The sequence below is a fragment of the Lytechinus variegatus genome, chromosome 14 (genome assembly GCF_018143015.1).
Source record: "Lytechinus variegatus isolate NC3 chromosome 14, Lvar_3.0, whole genome shotgun sequence".
Classification (NCBI taxonomy): Eukaryota; Metazoa; Echinodermata; class Echinoidea; order Temnopleuroida; family Toxopneustidae; genus Lytechinus; species Lytechinus variegatus.
The window spans coordinates 4,108,935-4,127,984 of record NC_054753.1 but is presented as its reverse complement, the minus strand read 5'-3'; the positions used below and the strand labels follow the sequence as shown (position 1 = coordinate 4,127,984).

Sequence of the window (19,050 nt, the reverse complement as noted above, 5' to 3'; positions counted from 1 at the left end):
GATTTACCTGATTTATAACATGATGACCTATTTTCAAGTTCAAGTTACCTTGTTTATTAAGCATGGTTTTATTTCCAATCAACATAGATACAGTCTTGTCATAATTAATAAATAGCTTGTTTTCGGACATCCATTCTGAAAGAAAAAATAATTCTTGATTAATTACTGATTGAACTGTACTAGGATTTCTATGTGAATAATATATAACTGTATCATCAGCATAAAAATGCAGGTGACAGAATTGAAATACATCGCACAGATCGTTTATGTAGATTAGAAACAAAATGGGGCCCAAAATTGAGCCTTGTGGGACGCCGTGAGTTATTACTAACTCTTCGGAATAACAATTGTTTATGGATGTAAATATCTTTCGATTATGAAGATAATTGTAAAACCATTTGAGCATATGACCATTAACACCTATAGAAGACAATTTCTTTAATAGTATCCGATGATCGACTAAGTCGAATGCCTTACGGAGATCAACAAAGAGAGCTCCTGTATATAATCCCTTGTCAGTTGAATGGAGCCATTCATCTGTTACTTTGGTAAGGGCTGTACATGTGGAGTGCATTGGACGAAAGCCAGACTGGTAATCCGTTAAAATTTTATTTTCCTGGAGAAATCGAATTAGACTCTTTTGAACAATTTTTTCAATAATTTTGGATATACAGGTCAGTAAAGAAATGGGTCTATAATTATTAGCCACAAGTTTATCTCCTTTCTTATGCAGGGGAATTACCTTTGCAATCTTCCATCTGGATGGGAATATCCCTTCATTAATCGATTTGTTAATTAAATAGGTGATAGGTTTAACAATTTCTAGTGCAAATGTTTTTAATAGGAAAGAATCAATCCCGTCTACTCCAATTGATTTCTTGTTCTTAAGACGATTGATTTCCTTTAAAACTTCTGATTCAGTGACAATGGGAACAATAAAACTACTGTTTGCTGTATTATACAATTCTAATCTATTCAATTCCTCATAAGTCATACACTCATGATTTTCAGAAATATCACTGTTCAGTTGATTACCAATGTTTACAAAATGTACATTAAATTCATTAGCCAATTCATGGCATTTATCTTCACAAAATGGAAAATTAGTAACAGATTTAGAATTAGGTAGCAATGATTTCAGCACTTTCCAAGATTTCGTTCTGCCCTTGCAGGAACTTAATTTATCAATATAATATTTCTTTTTTGCTCGTCTTATTTCAAATGTCACTTTATTTCTTAACTGTCTATACTGTGCCCAAAAAAGAGCACTTTGTCCCTTTTTAGCTTTAATTTTCATTTTGTTACGTTCCTTCATGAGCTTGTAAATAGATTCATTCAACCAAGGCGAGTGCTTTTTGCGAACTCGTTTCTTTTTAGTCGGCATGTATTTATCAACTATGTCCAGAAAAAGCCTTTCCCATTTATCAACGGCTTCGTCAAGGTCATTAACTCCTTCGATTTCAGCCCAATCTTGTTCTCGAAGTTCGACTCTCATTTTGTCAAAATCTACTTGATGTGACTTTCTAAAGGTTACGTAGTTAATGAATGGATCATTATTGGTGTGAGCTTTCCAAATTAAGTAGCTCATTGAATGATCACTCAGTCCATTGTGGAGGACTCCGAATGAATTAACCTTTTCTGGACAAGTTGTCAACACATGATCGATCAAAGAAGAACATTCATGGGTGACTCTAGTATATTCCGTTCTATTAACTTGACACATTCCATATATATCATTAATATCAGAATATTTGCGAATATCTCCATTAGTTTGATGTTTCATGATATCATAATTTACATCACCCATTAAAATTATCGGAACGTTGAATCCCCCTAAATGGATCAATAAATCTTCGTAGGAAAGAAGTACATTTGTTTTATTTGGCGGTCTATACCAATTTATAAAGATAACAGGTTTGGAACATTTGATGCGAATAAGAATACAAATAATTTCTAAATTTTCAGCTGAACTAGGTATACTTAGCTTTTCAAATATAATATTTTCATGTACATAAATGCAAACCCCGCCTCCATTTCTGTTTCTATCCTTCCTAACAATATTGTAATTCGGTATGTATACTTCATTATCTCTAATCGAGTCATCAAGCCTGGTTTCATTTAGAGCCAGAATATCAATATCGTTCCTACATAATATATCACCAATTTCATCGAAGTTCTTTACTAAACTAACCACATTTAATTGGACAAATTTCAAACCCCTTCCATGTAATTCCTTGTAAGTATTACCAGAGTCACTATGTTTATTAGCACAAGAAATATTAATACTTTGTTCTTTACTTTTTTGCTCATGATTTGGGTTGACATGAGTCTTATCGAGCTGATGAAAAGGCAAATGTTCAAATACACAACGTGGACAGATCCAGTCTATAAAGTGTTCAAATGGATCATTGTATGATTTCTGAGACACATGGGCACATACAATATGTATCCATTTACAACATTGTGTACATAGCAGACCTTTATGATTTACTTTCACGGATTTTTGACATAACCCACAAAGATGATCCCTTCCCATGAAAAAAAAAAAACAACAACAACAACAGATAATATCTAAAAAAAAAATATATGTCTTTAAAATGAGATGTGAAAAGTCAAGTTTGAAATATTAAAAGAGAGGTTGATCGCAGACCTCCCAGGGGAGATATTAGGAACATGTAACATGTCGTTCACTTCAGTTTTCGTGCTTCTTCAACAGTGCTGATAACTTTTCTGATGGATTTTCCGTTTGTTGCTGGTAGAGCTACAAGGATACGTCCATCTTGCGACCACGCTGCAGATATCTTTGACGACATTCGTGCTTCTTTCAGTATCTCGTAGTTTGATGAAGTTAAGTCTTCCGCAATGGATATACCGGAGTTTTTCAGTCGGCGCCTCACTGCCATCATGGATTGTCTCGCTCGGTACGTCGCAAATTTCACGATGATCGGGCGATGGTGGGCTTTTTTCCGTTTGGCTTCCGACGCGATCGTGGCCCATGATGTCGGTGTTGACGTCGACTGTGAAGGTGCTTGTCTTTGTCTATCCGGCGTTGAATTTGCTGTAGACTGCGACGTTCCAATCGCTGGATCTCTCTTCTGGATCGGTCCGACGCGGTGGCTACGGTCGATGTCGTCGACGCGCAGGTCAATGCTGAGCTTTTCTTTGGCAATTTGAAGAATGATCTCATCCGTGTTTTCACCTTTGATTTCGGGTATACCAAATACTCTTACACAATTTCTCCTCGAGTATTGTTCAGCATCCTTTGCTTTATTTTGCAGTCGAGTTATCGATTCCTCTTGACTTTCAAGACGTTTCACAAGGCTTGCAATTTTTGTATCTTTGTTTCCATTTTCGATCTCAAGTGCAGTGATTTTGGATTCGTTTGCCTCCGCTAGTGTAGACACTCTGTTAAGTTCTTTCTTAAATTCTTGAAGTTCTTCTCTGATTGCTTTTCTCACTGCTTTCTTTATCGTTTCCAAAAGCACCTTGTTGTCATTAGGATCACATACACTCAAACATGGACAAGGTGTTTCACTTGCCGGTTGTGATTGTCGCGTTTGTCTTGTGCTAGCATTTCGCGTCACTTTCTTTTCAGAGGTGCCTCGATCTTGCCCTTCCATTCAGAAAGTTTGGCAGAGGGGTGCAGCAAACAATAGACAGGGGTACGGGCTTTTGTTCCAGTACACGAAGAGTTGACCAATCGATTGATCCGTCATGGGCTGGGAGGCACAGTGGTTAAAGATTTCGATGAACGGTTTGAGAGCAATATTCAGCCCGTTACTGCCCGGTTTGAGTGAAGGACATCACCGTGTATTGGTTTCCAGATTGTTGGTGTCAGATTGGTTCAGCTTTTCAATAAGTAAAGTCAGCAAAATTATATACGAGAAACTCACATTTCACTCCTGGGGGTCCACATTACACAGCTGATCCGAAACTGTTCACATATTCACGATGATTTTGAGAATAACGTGCAAAAAGTTCACTATTCCGATGAGGTTTTTGAATCTTAAGCATGTGTAGGGGTCTATGTATAAGGGTAGCAAAGTTCAAAAGATTAACATGGTAGCTTGATTTACTGAATGGTTTCTTTATATGCATAGGGGCTATCTAGGCCTAGACATACTTGTAAACATATTCTGTTACGTTTATTTTTCCTATTTTGTGCTGGGGCCATTTAATAACGCAATTCGTATTAAGTAATGAGCGATTTTAACAACTGGTGAACCTTGCTTACGCGCTTAACTGTCACTAATGCATATACCATTTACCACAAGAAAGGAATTTACCAGTCTAAAGTCTCTCGTAACTTACGAATATCATAATAGTAATAATAAACGCAGCATTTGTTATGCACCATCTATCTACACTATTCCGAGGCATAGAGGGATGGGGGATTACTGGGAAAAAAAAGATCAAAACAACAATTAACATTAACAAATGTAAGAAGAAAACAGAAAGGATTTTAAATACTTTTTCTAATAATTTTTTAATAGTGATTCAATTGTTCGGATTCTCAGTAGAAAAGCATTGCAAGAGAGATGAAGCTGAAAAGGCAAAAACCTTTTCTCCTAGCCTTAAATTTAGATGTTTGTTAAAAGTGACGGAACTGAGATTTCTTGCGGGAGTGTACTGTATTTTGAGATGAGCTGATGGTATCTAGGGGATAGACCATGCAATGCTTTCCATGTGTGGAGTAAGATTTTGAATTCTTTTCTTTTAGTTTCCAGTAACCAGTGAAAACTTTTTTAAGAATTGGAGTGAAATGGGTGAAACAAGATGTTCCACTGAGGACCTAAGCAGCAGAATTTTGAGCACGTTGCAGCTTGGCAAGTTGATATGATATAGTCTTAAACAATAAAGCATTGACATAACAAATTCCCCACCCCCCCCCCAAAAAAAAAAAAAAATTCACAAACAAGGAAAAAATTGAAAAGGGAAGAGAGAAGGGTGAAATATGATACTTTCAGAATAATATATTAAAATCTATTCTAAAATTTGATTTTTGTAATAAAACTGTCAAAATTTGTGCTCATTCGCTTGCAATTTTTTATCAATTTTCTGAAATATGCCATATCTACCCTCCTAAAAATTGGGGGCTCATTATGCCACTGAAGCTAGATAATTTATTTTTACTGGGGCTATCAGTTTACGGTGAATTGTCTATCACCCTTTTTTATCTTTTAATGTGAGGCACAGAAAATGCAATACATATCAAAATCGGGGGGGGGGGACTGATAGTTCTTTATTTTTATAGCAAGCAAACAAAATAACTGTAAGCCTAATAATCATTTCTAAAAGTATTATTGGAAACTTACATTGTTCAGTAATGTGATCACCCTGAACTGCAGAAACTGTGCTTTGACCTACAAGTCAGGATTTTTTATTGGGAGAGGGAAAGTGAATACTGGATCCACTTCTTATTCAAAGTGATCGACCTCCGTACTTCAGAATGAATTAGACTCTGTTTCCATTACAGTCCTTATACTAGTATGTAGTTAAGTGGAAACCATTTGGAAACAAGTTTAAAGTGTATGGGCACACCCAAAGCGATCAATTTGGAATTAATCACCTCGATCACGGTGTACACGGTTTTCAAAAATGCGTCATTTGCATCATTAAATCATAGTTTAAGCGAAGGTGAGAACACAACCATTCTTCAGGAAGCAATCTTCGCTACTCCAGAGTCCACACAGAATGTCTACGCTGTAGTTTCAAATTTTGCACAAAATTTTATTAATTGTCGCCCCACCGAGCGTGTTCCCATAGCAATAAGACCGCTTTCCGAGAATAAGTTTTGAAAACCACTTTCAGGTGATCAGATGGGAACGCTAGCAAATTGATCTTCCAATTGGTTTCCTGAACCGGTTTCGGTTTCCACTAAACCAGTTTTAGAATTGTAATGAGAATGGTGTTTTTTCCTACAGTATCAATGTACCAGCAATTATCTCATAAATGACTGAGTATCTCTATCATAGCTTGTGCATATGTGTACGAGTGCATGTCAGCTTTAGATCAATTACACATTCATTTCAGAATAAAAGTGGAAAAAAGTAACAGGAATTCCAGTATCAAATTAGCCATCTCTTACATGCATTTTCCAGACAGTTTATTGTGCTTTCCTCTTTTCATTACAAAAATAGTCAAGGAATAATTTGGCTAACCAATTTGATTTTTAAGCATTTGTTGCCATTAAGAGAAAAGCTCTCATTCATATTCTGTAGTCCTCTAGCTGCAACACAAAGATAATGATAGGTACCAGGAAAATAACTTTTAGTGTACTAATGCAATACCCCCCAAAAATAAGTTGCATGTCTCCCACTTCCCTGAGCTCTCATGGTACTTGTACATGTACAATGTAATGTACGTCATAACCCTGAAAAAAAAGACATCCATTCTACCATAAATACTTTTCAGTGATTGTGAAAAGGCATTTTGAGCAGTTGGCTAGACATATTCAAAGATAACCTCCAGGAAATACCACAACAAAATCCCTCATTCTCATTTTTTTTTTAATCCTTGATTTTGAACTATCAACTGTATTTACAGTCTTTTCAATTAAACAAGCCACTTCCTTAGTTCCTCGAATTTCTAAATCCAAAGAAAAACTAGTTAAAAAAGGAAATTACATAAATAATATCCACCAAATGAAGAGAAATTGAAAAAGAAAATCAAAACCAATGACGGATAGAGAAGTAAAATGCTTAACAGACTGTATCATTACTAATTTGTAAGTGTAGTGTACTATTCAAAAGTACACACAGGTAGACCTAGGCTTGAATGTCTATTTTAATATTTCCTCATGAGGATGCCATTTTCCAGATAAACTAGAATCATACATAAAATCCATACTTTTTATTAAAGTTGGTTTACATTATTGTAATGTTAACACAATGATAGGAAATATCAGAAATTTCAATCAGCAGCTTAGGTAGGTGAGAGTGCACCATAAATATAAGTAATCAGTTATTATGAGGCACTTACATGTTTATTTGTTATGTTTTCAAGACAAAAGTAACCTATCAGTTTTAAAGCCATAATCATTAATCTGAATATAAAGTTGATTGGAGACTACTTTTCCCCCATTTTCTGCTACCCAAAAACCATCTTCAAGCTGATGAGCCAGGTTTCTTGGCGAAAATGCAACCTGGTGTTTTTAGCATTGAAGACAGAAAATATATGACGTTTTCTCACAACACCTCCAAGACAACAATTCTTCAAAAAAAATTATGGGATAAAAAAAGTATTGGGACACCTTTTATCACATTCCCAATGGAAATATAATAATTCATATATTGGGTTTCAGTTTGAGGCGCATCACACATCATGGCCTTTTTTTTTCTTCTTTTTTTTACATTTTCCGATTGCCCTTTGAAGAAGTGACCACCATCTTCTTGAAAATTGAGCCAACTGTACAGATGGACTGGGAGAGCATGCATGTTAGGAACCATGATATGAGCAGCTCAAATGCTGCAAAATAGCACTCTGTCTGGTACTTAACTTCATAGTAGTTTAGATAACTGCACCAATATGACAAAACAGAAAATGTTTTAGCACTTGCAATTCCATAAAATCAGGTTCATAAATATAAACCAATTACCAGATATGTTCCCTTTAAAATGAGTCTATCTGGCTGGGTTTCAATGACAATGAGATTTAGTGTTGAAGATTGAACTTGACAAAATAGAGGTCACACTGGATTCTGTCCCCAGGGATAATAGTCTGGGGTAATGATGTAGAACTCCAACTTTGGACAACTTTGAACTCGCTGCATCTCTCTCCCTCTCTCTCCAAGTTCCTCCATCTCTCTCTCTCTCTGTCTTGTACATATGCATGCATATTCTCATTATTCTCCTTCCATCTGGTTTCACCTGATCACTCCCTCTTCCATCCCTTGGTTCCCACTCCCTTTCACTCCCACTCTCATTCAATCCTTCTCACACACACACACACACTCTGCCCATCTCTCTCTCTCTCTATCTTGCTATGGTGGAAGAGTAATCCCCCACCACCACCCCCTACAGCAGTTTTGATGAAAAAAATGAAACAAAATATATTATATATGGTCAGCTTTGGAAATAGTGTTAACCTTCAGCCTTTTTGTTGTTTACTTTTAGTTCTTGGAATATTTTTGTGACAAGGAAGAGCTATAAGATATTGCTGCGTATTGTGACCTTTGGCCTGGGTTTTTTTTTGTCAGAAAAATGTAGCCCTCCTAAACAATTGTTGATCCTGGTATATGCCATTCCATGCCCTTTCCTGAACACATAATCTTCATCTAGATTCTTGCAGAAAGGATGGGATAGGGAGTGGATAAACCAAATACTCTAGATGCTGCTGAATCAACTTAAAAAATCTTAAGAATTAGTTAAAGGGGAATCCAGCCTTGGCCATAAAATGTTGTGTTTGGAAGGAGAAAAATAAATTAAACAGAATGGTGAAAGTCTGAAAGAAATCGGACAGGCAATCAGAAAGTTATAGCTTCTTTAAAATTGAGATCACTAATACTATGTAGATTTCAAATTGGCAACTGGGTAAGTAAATTATGACAAGGGGCAAGGACAACTTTCCCATAGGCCATGTACTTTATTATCAGGGATTTGTGGTTTTCTCCAAAAAGTACCTATTCCCCTGGGGCAGTAATCTAAATATAACCAAGGTAGTATATTGTTTTATGTCCTCATGAAAGAAAAATATAATTTGAAAGAAAACTTTTGGGAAAAATTACATTTTAGCCAAAAAATGTATTGGAGTACATGGAGGAATAGTCCTTGCCTTACATCACTATGACATCCCAGACCAGGGTGACCAGATTTCACAAAATGAAATACGGGACAGTTGACAAACGAAGATCAACAAAGAAGCCCACACAAAGTGTTAGACTTGTGATAAAATATAAAGAATTGGAAGGGAAGGTGAATGAAAGAATGAAGGAGAGAAAGAAAAGAGATGATTGAGAAGGAAAGAAAATAAAGGAAAACAGAAAAATAACAGAAAGTTAGAATAAAAGAAGGATGAAAGAAATAATAAAAGAGATAAAAAAGGTTTCCGTCATTCTTTGAAATGAATATAGAAAGAAAGAAAAGAAAGGAAGGGGAGATGAATAAATGTCTGAAAGACAAAATAAAGGAGAGAATTAAAGGGGGAAAATGGTAAGAAAAAGAAGGAGGAAAGAAATAATGAAGGAAATAAACATGTTTCCTTCATTCTTTGAAAGAAAGAAAACTGGAAGGAAGGGAAAGATAGAAACAAAAGAAAGAATAAGAGAAAAGAATAAGAAGGGGGAAAAAGAAAGGAAGAAAGAGTGGAAGGGAAGAATGAAGGGAGGAGAGAACGAAAAAAAAAGAAAATAATGGAAGGAGAGAGAGAACGAAAAGAAAAGGAGACGAAGAGAGAAGGAAGCCAAGGTAATTATAAGGAAAGAAAGAATGAAGGAAATAAAAAAGGATATTTGATAAAGAAGGAAAGTAAGAGAAAGAAGGAAAGAGAGATAAATGAACAGAGAGAGAAAAGAAAATTCTAGGAAAGAAAGATAGGAAATAGATAGATAAATGGTTTATTAATAGAAATCAAGACATCATCGCGGCTAAGGCCGAAGTGCGATGTATTCATAATTAATAAAGACACAAAAAATATTCAAACAATAACACAGATAATTACAAGATAAAGTATGGTATTGAAAATAAAGATAGATGGAACAAAAAAGGGCAAGCAGAAAGGATCGGGTATATATAAAAGAAAGAAAAGGGGAAAAGTTCAAACTTCAAGTAAACAAAAAATCCAATCATCTAATAAGAATCATAATTCGGTGTTTTTTTTAATGTATTTTTAAAATTTAAAAAATAAAATGTTTTAGAAATGAATAAAATTTCAAAGTGAAACATATTGTTAAACTTAAAACTACATCGCGGCATCGTGCACACCACTCTCAAAACGAAAGCTGAAACAGCTAGATCAATACGAGTCAATAACTTGTTCCTCCGATTACATCTCCAAATCATTAATCTGAGAATCCATAGCATAATTATAAGAATTTCCCGCCGATTTTGTGATTATTTTGGTGGAAAAACTGTTTATCATGTGAGATTGTTTTCACCATTGAGAATTTGCTTCGATCCCACATGCCTAGTTATCGCAGCCTGCCATGGGGTAGCAAGAAATCACCGCAGAAATTGCAAAAGTTTACAGTAAATATCGATTTAATTGTTGTCACTGCTTCGTCAGCTGTTTATCAAAATTGATAAAACGGCTGTTTTCGACTCGCCGTACGGCCGCCGTAGAACAAATGTGACCATGGCATTAATGAAAGTTCGTCACTTTTAAATGTATTAACTACATTTTGTTCAATATTCTGAAATACGGGACAAATAGGCGTCCCGGGAAGGGTTTGTCGGGACGCCGGGACACAGGAGCAAAATACTGGACAATCCCGGGAAATACGGGACGTCTGGTCACCCTGTCCCAGACCCATATGCAGCCAATTTGAAGTCTCCATGGGTAAAGTGATCACCAATATTTACAACTTTTAAAAACTCATAACTTTCTTGTTGTTTGTCCAATATTGTTCACACTTTCACCTATCAACTTGTCTGATTTTTCTTTTCCTTATAAAAACATTTTTTTTATTTGGGTAGGATTCCCCTTTAAGAATTAGTTAAGTACTGGCTACTTGCATCTGCAGTGATAATTGAATTACAAAAACCAAAATTAATGCGAGTAAGAATACATCCATTCCACTCCCAGTCCCACCATGCCCACCACACCTCTTGTCAATGAAAACTTACTTCATAGACCCCCCCCCCAAGTTCTTTTTCTTTTCTTCTTTCTTTTTAGGTATGTATCCACTATCCACCCATACTATCCTCCAAAGTGATGTCAGCTATTTCTCTGTTTTCCATCACACTTTAAGTTTCTACTTTCATCATGATACAAATCGGCTATCCACCTGTTCTGTCATGTCTGCAGTCTGTAGACTAGTTTAACAGAACAGGTGGACACGGGATAGCAAATTGTGTTAAACTCACTAGGGGCACGGTTCACATTCATTTCTTCTTTGGATTTTCCATGGTAGGCCTATTTCACTTCCTTACAATAGATATTTACAGTGGGTAAACAACAGCAACCTGTGTACGATGCAATAAAAGTAAACAAAAGACCGTCAGTAAAAGGGACCGAACCGCTCGATCGAGCACCCCGTGCCCAGACGATCCCCATCCCACCACTACCAGTACACCGCCAAAACCCGACCCGCCCTCCCAAAGTATAAACCCGCTCTCAAACGAAAACAAATTATCCGCAAACTATCAACTTACCCTCCAATTTATCCATCCTTATCGGCAGCCAAAGTTGATCCTTATATTCATTAAGAAATTAAAAGAATCCACAAAATCCCCCAATTTGCTTCTAATGAAGTGCCGTTTCAAAGTGTCAAACTACACGGATTCGTTAGATTATCGGGGATACTCCGAGCCAACAAGACGATATTCTGTCAAAAGCAGCTTTGCTTCATCAAGTTTCGGCAAAGTAAAAATTGGGCAGCAGCGCAGGTCTCTTACAGAGGTGTTTTTTTCGACGCGAGATGGCGGTACAATCTTACAACGAGAGAATACATTGCTTCAATATATATTCAACATGATCACTCCCTGTCTTCCACCCCTTGGTTCCCACTCCCATTCATTCCTTCTCTCACACACATGGGCGGAAATCTGTCCCGAAAGGTAGGGGGACCAAAGGGGCGGATCCAGCCTTCGCCAATGGGGGGGGGGGGGTTCAGCCATGATAATTCCTGATCGGCCGCTCGAACATGATTTTTGTTTGTTTCATTGAAGGGGTAGTCTTCATGGTCACTTCTTAGCTTTATTCTTATAAACCAACATAAATATATAATATCATAATCCTTATTTATATAATGCGAGCGCGAAGCTCGAGCAATTTTTTTCTGTGGGGAAAATATTATGTATTTTTTCCTAAAATTTGAACATTTTGGGCAATGTTTATTATCCTGAAAAAAAGTGTATGCAACTATATAATTACTACCTACGCGAAGTGCGAACAGAAATGAACTAATAGAAAGGTACCTGTTAAAGACTGCTTGCAGTTAGCCATGAAGACGTTACATATTTCAAAAAATTAATAATGCGAGCGCGAAGCTCGAGCTGACATTTTTTGAATATTTTACCTAAAGAATGGAAATTCTAAGTACTTTGTGTAAATAGGTATATATCTCAACAATAATTGATGCGGAGCGCGAGCTGAAAATTTTTAGATTTAGACCTATAAAAGAACGAGACACTCTATTCATGTTCTGTCATGAAAAGGATGAGTAATTGGGGGTCTTCCTTACATTAGTAATGCGAGTGCAGCCAAAAAATGTTTACATACGTCTAATTTGAACTGATCGAAAATGTACTTGTTAAGTACTTGTTACAGGGGCGGATCCAGCCTTCGCCAATAGGGGGGGGGGCGAATTTTTTTCAACCATATTCTCCCCGATCGGCGCTCGAAGATGATTTTTGGTTTATTCTTTAAAGGGGTAGTCCTAATAGTCACTTCTTAGCTTTATTTTTATGAATAAATTTAGATATATAATATCATAATCCTCATTTATATCATGCGAGTGCGAAGCGCGAGCAAATTTTTTTGGGGGAAATCTTATGTATTTTTCCTAAAATTTTGAACATTCTGGGCAATGTTTGCTATCCTGAAAAAGATGTGTATGTAAATGAATAATTACTAAGAACGTGAAGCACGAGCAGAAATGAACTAATGCAAAAGTTACCTGTTAAAGACTGCTTGCAGCTAGCCATGAAGACGTTACATATTTTAAAAATCAAATAATGCGAGCGCGAAGCGCGAGCTGATTTTTCTTTTTACATTTTTTACCTAAGGAATGAAAATTCTAAGCACGTTTTGTAATTAGACAGATAGGTATATAACTAAACAATTGATGCGAGCGGAAAAAATCGAGATTTAGACCTAAAAACGGCACACTCTATTCATGTTTTGTAAATCATGAAAAGAATGAGTAATACGGGATCTTCCTACATTAATAATGCGAGCACAAAGCGCGAGCAGAAAATTTTCGATATTGTGATCTGAATCTGGATAATATTTTCATCTCTTTTAATTTGGAGGTAGTATTTACAAACATGACAGCCCATGGTTTACAGCACTTATTGTTAAAGGGTAGTTTGAAAATGTCATCCGGGAAATAAGGCTTTCTTGAAATGTTGTTAGCAATGTGATCTTCGTGCCTTTCCTATGACAAATTTTCATCGAGTATGACACGGATACTCTCTCAATTTCCTCATTTCCAATAGAAATCTTAACATTTTTTTAAATTATATGGAGTCGCTGCTTAGAACCAATTATCATGTATTTTGTTTTACTAGTATTTAGTGTTAACTTTTGAGTTATTAATCAATTATATACTTCTTCTAATCCGCCTTTATTTGATTCTAGTTCATAACTTGACCTGGCTTTAAAAAGTAAGGCATCTGCATACATGTTGATTTTACTTTCGATACCTGATAATGATTAAGGGAGAGTAGTGTAGGGAGGAGTGTATATGTACATGATGATAATGATAGCAATAATATGCCCATTTATAGCCTCAGTAAGGGCTTCAGTGAGCCTCAGTGAGGGCTCACTGATCTAGAAATATTGAGGTAGCACAACATGGCGTGAGGCACATTAGCTATTTCTAAAAGAGTCGCAACCAAGCAATTAAAAAAAATGTTCTTATAATCTAATGAGAGAGATTTTGACAAAATATTCAGAATATTTTATCGTTAAAAAAAAATATCATTTTTTTTCTAGGTCGTTGAACATCTTTCTTTGGGTGGGGGGGGGGGGGTGGTAAACTGGCTTATCCTACTATAACTATACGCTATTTATATAAATCCTGTTTGCACGGTATGTTTGAGTGATTGATTAGGTGTCACACTTTCTGTTGATATTAGAATGTGTATTCCTAATGAGTCTACTGTCGGAACGCCTGTAGTATACCGGCTGGTCCGTGCAACTAAAAATCAAATCAATACCGGGATATATATACTGCATTTAGAATCGAGACTCCATACCTTACGGTGTGTTTGTTGAATTTAAATTGGAAATGCCAGTTTGGTCTATTTTGCATTCATCGATATGTTGGTTCCTCTATCAGTGAATTTTTTGAGCAGGTATCATCGGTACAGTATGCGCATCATCGCCATGATTGTCCTCGTCATCATCGTTATCACGTCACTACGATCCTTGATAATAATGGATGCGTGTATCACTTCAGTTGGAGCGGAAATTGAACCTGCCCATCGTCATCAAAGCAGAAAGATTAATGGTGATGTAAATATTCGTTACTTTGAACGCATACCTGGCGAAGAGTATGGCTATATCCACAATCCTCGTAACATCTGTATGGGTGAGGGTGGTAAAAAAGAACCAATATTTCTCCTGTTTCTGGTAATGTCAACTCCACGAGAGATTTCTTTGAGAGAAGCGATTCGAGACTCATACGCAAACGATACAAACTGGCCAGTCCTGAAAGAAGGCTCGGTCAGGACCGTGTTCCTCATCGGCGACATCGACGCACACGATTACGTAACCCAAGATGCCATCAACGGTGAGATGTACTACTATGGTGACATCGTACAGTCGACCGAGTTCGTAGATTCCAATTCAAATCAAACAAGGAAAATTATCATGGGGTTTCGATGGGTGAAGGACCACTGCCGTCACGCCCTCTACGTCATGAAAATTGAAGAGCGGAGCATGGTGAACCAAAGGACTCTTCTCAAACGCCTCAGAGGGGATCATGACCAGAAACATTTCCTATTGGGGGATGTAATAACAGATGTTCAAGCATTGCGTGACAATATGCGTTTCAATATACCCCCTGATATCCTACATCCTAATGGAACTTTACCACCCTTTTTCTACGGCGCAGGGTATATACTGTCCTTTGACGTTGTGGAAGCTATTTACCAAGTTTCCTTTAGCATCCCATTTGTTATGAATACAAATGTTTATATCGGATTATGTCTTCAAAAACTTGGCATCACATTGATCCAGACTCCTGATAATGGATCCTTCTCGAAGAAAATCAATTATAACGAATCCGGACGCAATGGTGTCGATAAGTTTAATCAATGCATAGCTATACCACATTTATCTGAAACTGAAATGTACATTCTCTGGCGATTTGGAAAAATATCTTTTTAAGCATATAAATCTGCGGCAGAAAAGCAAATGAGCATGCACAGAAAAGAGAGATTTATAGATCCAACAAGTTAATAACTGGATATCGTCCCCGGTCAACCAAACAAACTCGATATACAACTAAAAGTAACAATGGTGCGCAGGATATGGTCATGGTAACTCTTCGGTGATATCTTAGGGTTAGCTAGCCTTTCACCGAAAACAGACAGAAAAAAAGTTTCACAATTTAAAGGAAGAATTGTTATCCTGAATCGAAAAAAAAACATTGCTAATCGGGCACGCGGAGACTGTGATTGAAACCGCCATAATGGCAGAAATCTCAGTTACGTCTGCTCTGATCACCACTCTACCTGCAGTCTTCCAATATTAACCATCTGTTAAAGCAACAATAGGTCGCTAAACAGGCTTTCTGTCAATAGCCAAAATAATTTATACAAAAACATATATGTTTAAAATTAACGTGAGAAAATTATTTCGTTTAAAGGGCAACTCTTTTCATACTGCCCAAATTAGATTTGTAAATCTAAACAATAGACGAGATACTAGATTCCTTTGTCATTTCTTCCAGACAACATGTACTTGTGCGTTTTACTGAGATTGCTTAATGAAATGTCATGCTTCACCAAACCCTAAATTTCAAATATCTGTTTTTATCCTTATTATTTGAACCTCTCACTGATTATCTTCGACATGCACTGGTGTGGGTCATTATTTTAATGCTTGATTAATATGACTGCTTTTTGCCAAGCCCACTAAAATCCCAAAATCAATTTTGACGACGTATTGTTGGTTTGGGGTGGCGGATTACATAATAAGTGCTTTGCTGGACATTTTTCCTTGCGCTCAATTAGCCTTTCTGAATCTTTTATATATATTTTTTTTCAATGTGCAGTAAAGGCTAAGCGCCCCATTGGAGATAAGACATTTCGTCTTTTATTGACTATCATGTGAAGGCATATTTATTCTACTCCTATGTTGAGCCTTTGATGTCAACCTAAATAGTAAAATCAATATGTATTTTTTAAGAGATTTTCTTAATTTGAAATTTTATTGAATTGCGAACACAAGTCCACATAACTATCATGACTATAGTTCAGAATGTTGGTATAGGGATTCGGGAAAGCGAGCTGGTGCTGTTCAAATTTTCTGTAGAGATCGGCTTTCTCTCAGAACTACACATCACAATGGCTTTTTTGTGTATGCCCAATTTCCATTCATTGTTTTGTTCATCTATGTTTTTTATAAATATGTGCCAACCACAATTTTATCATCACCACTATTTGTTTCAGTTATGTTCTGTTGATATGTTTTGCTTTGTTTTATGTTATTTATATTTTCTTTGTGCATATAGAATTTTGTTCTCATTTTGTTCTTTTTAATGAATTTTAAAAATAAATACTGAATTGAACTGAATCGAATAAAGACCGGAGAGTAATAAACATGTATGTCGTCTAATAAACTTTAGCCACTATTATTGATTAACCTGACGTAAAATGTTTCCTAGGTAATTGGTTATATACCAACTTTTTTGTTTACTACCAAAAGCTGCCCTGCCGAGTTCTACGTGAGTTACCATAAAGAGAAAGAGAAACAGAAGCACACGGGCGCTCGTGATATTATTCCATGGAGCTACGGTACAGCTCTATGGTTATTTTTTCCGCTCTTGCATGATTATGCAGGGCCGGGTTGGGGGGGGGGTGGGTCTCCGCTTTGTCTTATTCTCATAGAAACAACACCATGGTTAAACTCACCTGGAAATTGCACAATAATGAAAAAGAAAATATTACATACATATATTGAATAATATTTGATTTCATATTCAGAGGTTTTGTAACATCGAACTTCCTTTACCGTTTACATTTAAATTTTCATTACATTTTAAGTATATGATACATGAAATTACAAACATAAGGGAAATATTTGTATCCTAATTGTTCAAATCAAGGCATTGATTCGACCAATGCCATCAGTATACACTGAATTTGAAGATTGGATCGACATATATTTGAACAAATTAATTTTAATCCGCTGCCAAAGATGTCAAGTATGATTCCCGTCTCGTCACTGTAATTAAAGGACCTTTTGATTGCTTTATAGTGAAATTCCTAACCATAAGGCATTGGAATCATACAGTGCGTCCCAGAAAAAAACGAAACTGAGATTTAGCGATCATTTATCATTACTTAATCATAAATAAAATAGACAAATGACCTACCAATTTAAAGCTTAGAATCTCCTCTTTCATCTGATATTACTTAGATTATTTCTCATTCACGCATGAGTGAGCAAATGCAATTTCGCAGGGGGTATCTGGGTTTCAAAAAGAAAACCACATTTATGAAAAGTTCAATATCTCCTCTTTAATTTGATACCTAAATTACAGAAAATGGTCACGATATAACAAAGTTCTGGTCATTTGAAATAAGGCTTGAATTTCAATAATTTCATAAAATGAAGAGGTTCTCCAGGCTGGTTTTCAAACTCACTGAACACTTTTGTTGAAGATCAGCCATGAATTAAATATTTTGTTCACCATGCGAAAGCTTCTGTGGGAAACTGGTGAAAACACGTTTATCTCATGAAATTATGGAAATACCAGCCTTATTTCAAATGACCAGAACTTTTTTATTTCTTGACCATTTTCTGTAATTTTGGTACCAAATTAAAGAGCAGATATTGAACTTTTCAGAAATATGGTTTTCCTTTGAAACCCAGATACCCCCCGCCAAATGAGTTTTTGGTATCCTTTCTTCAAATTGTTTTTGCTCACTCATGCGTGAATAAGAAATAATCTAAGTAATATCAGATGAAAGAGGAGTTTCTAAGCTTCAAGTTGATAGGTCATTTGTCTATTCTATTTATGATTTAGTTATGATAAATGATCGCTAAATCTCGGTTTCGTTTATTCTGGGACGCACTGTATAATTCACAAATAGACTCATCGCCATACTCTCGTGATGTTCAAGCGGATATAATCTATGTAATAAAGTGAAACTTTGGAATTTGATTGCGTTATAATGAAATTTATAACCATAGTAAAGAGGCATTGGTATCATATAATTAATAAATCGACTCATTGTTATCATACTCACGTGGTGTTCAAGCGGATATAACCTTTGTAATAACCATGGACTATAACGTAGGCTTTGTCATGGCCAAGTTCTTGTAAGCTATTGAGCTCCGGGTGATGAGCAACCGCGGTATAAAAGTTGCGTTTTTACAATCGACATTTTAAGAACAAGTCAATCCCAACAGAGAGTCGATTTGAATAAAACGAGAAAAATACAACTATCAAAACGATGAAAAAAAAATGTCGTTAGAATCTGATGTAAAATAAGAAAGTTATGTCATTTTCAAGTTTCTCTTAATTTCGCTAAACAGTTATCTGAACATCCTGTTCTGTATGCAAATGAGACTGATGGCATCAACCACTCACTATTTCTTTTGTAATTTATTATCTGAAATATGAACACTTCTCATTTTCCCCTCATTGTCTTGTGAAAAAAAAAACGTTTTGTTCTTCCCTGACTATGTGTAATTGCAATTGTTTAAACCCTTTCAGTCTAGTTGGTAATTATTGTCAAATTTGTGAAAATTGAAATATCGTTCAATTCAAATAATTAAAAAAGAGTGAGTACGGAACATCATCAACTCTCTCGTTATTTTACATGTCACTGAATTGTGCATATAACTGTGTTGTAAAAAATAAGCGAAACTTTGAAATGCCATAACTTTTTTTTATTTTACATCCGATTTTGATGAAATTTTCAGCATTATGCTTGCTTGATGTTTCTCTATTGATTCAAATAACCCTTTTTTCTGGGGTGGACTTGACCTTTT

At 36.0% G+C, this 19,050-nt stretch overlaps 1 protein-coding gene across 1 annotated transcript; it reads left to right on the top strand.

Annotated features, from left to right (window-relative positions):
- Positions 1–14,151: 14,151 nt before the first annotated feature.
- Positions 14,152–15,722, top strand: LOC121428126 (beta-1,3-galactosyltransferase 1-like). The gene has a single exon (XM_041624719.1). The coding sequence runs from the start codon at positions 14,194–14,196 to the stop codon at positions 15,211–15,213; it is 1,020 nt and encodes a 339-aa protein (XP_041480653.1). The 5' UTR covers positions 14,152–14,193; the 3' UTR covers positions 15,214–15,722.
- The last annotated feature ends 3,328 nt before the right edge of the window (positions 15,723–19,050 follow it).

Coding starts and splice junctions, on each gene's coding strand:
- LOC121428126 (XM_041624719.1), top strand. CDS start 14,194: ATGCGCATCATCGCCATGATTGTCCTCGTCATCATCGTTATCACGTCA.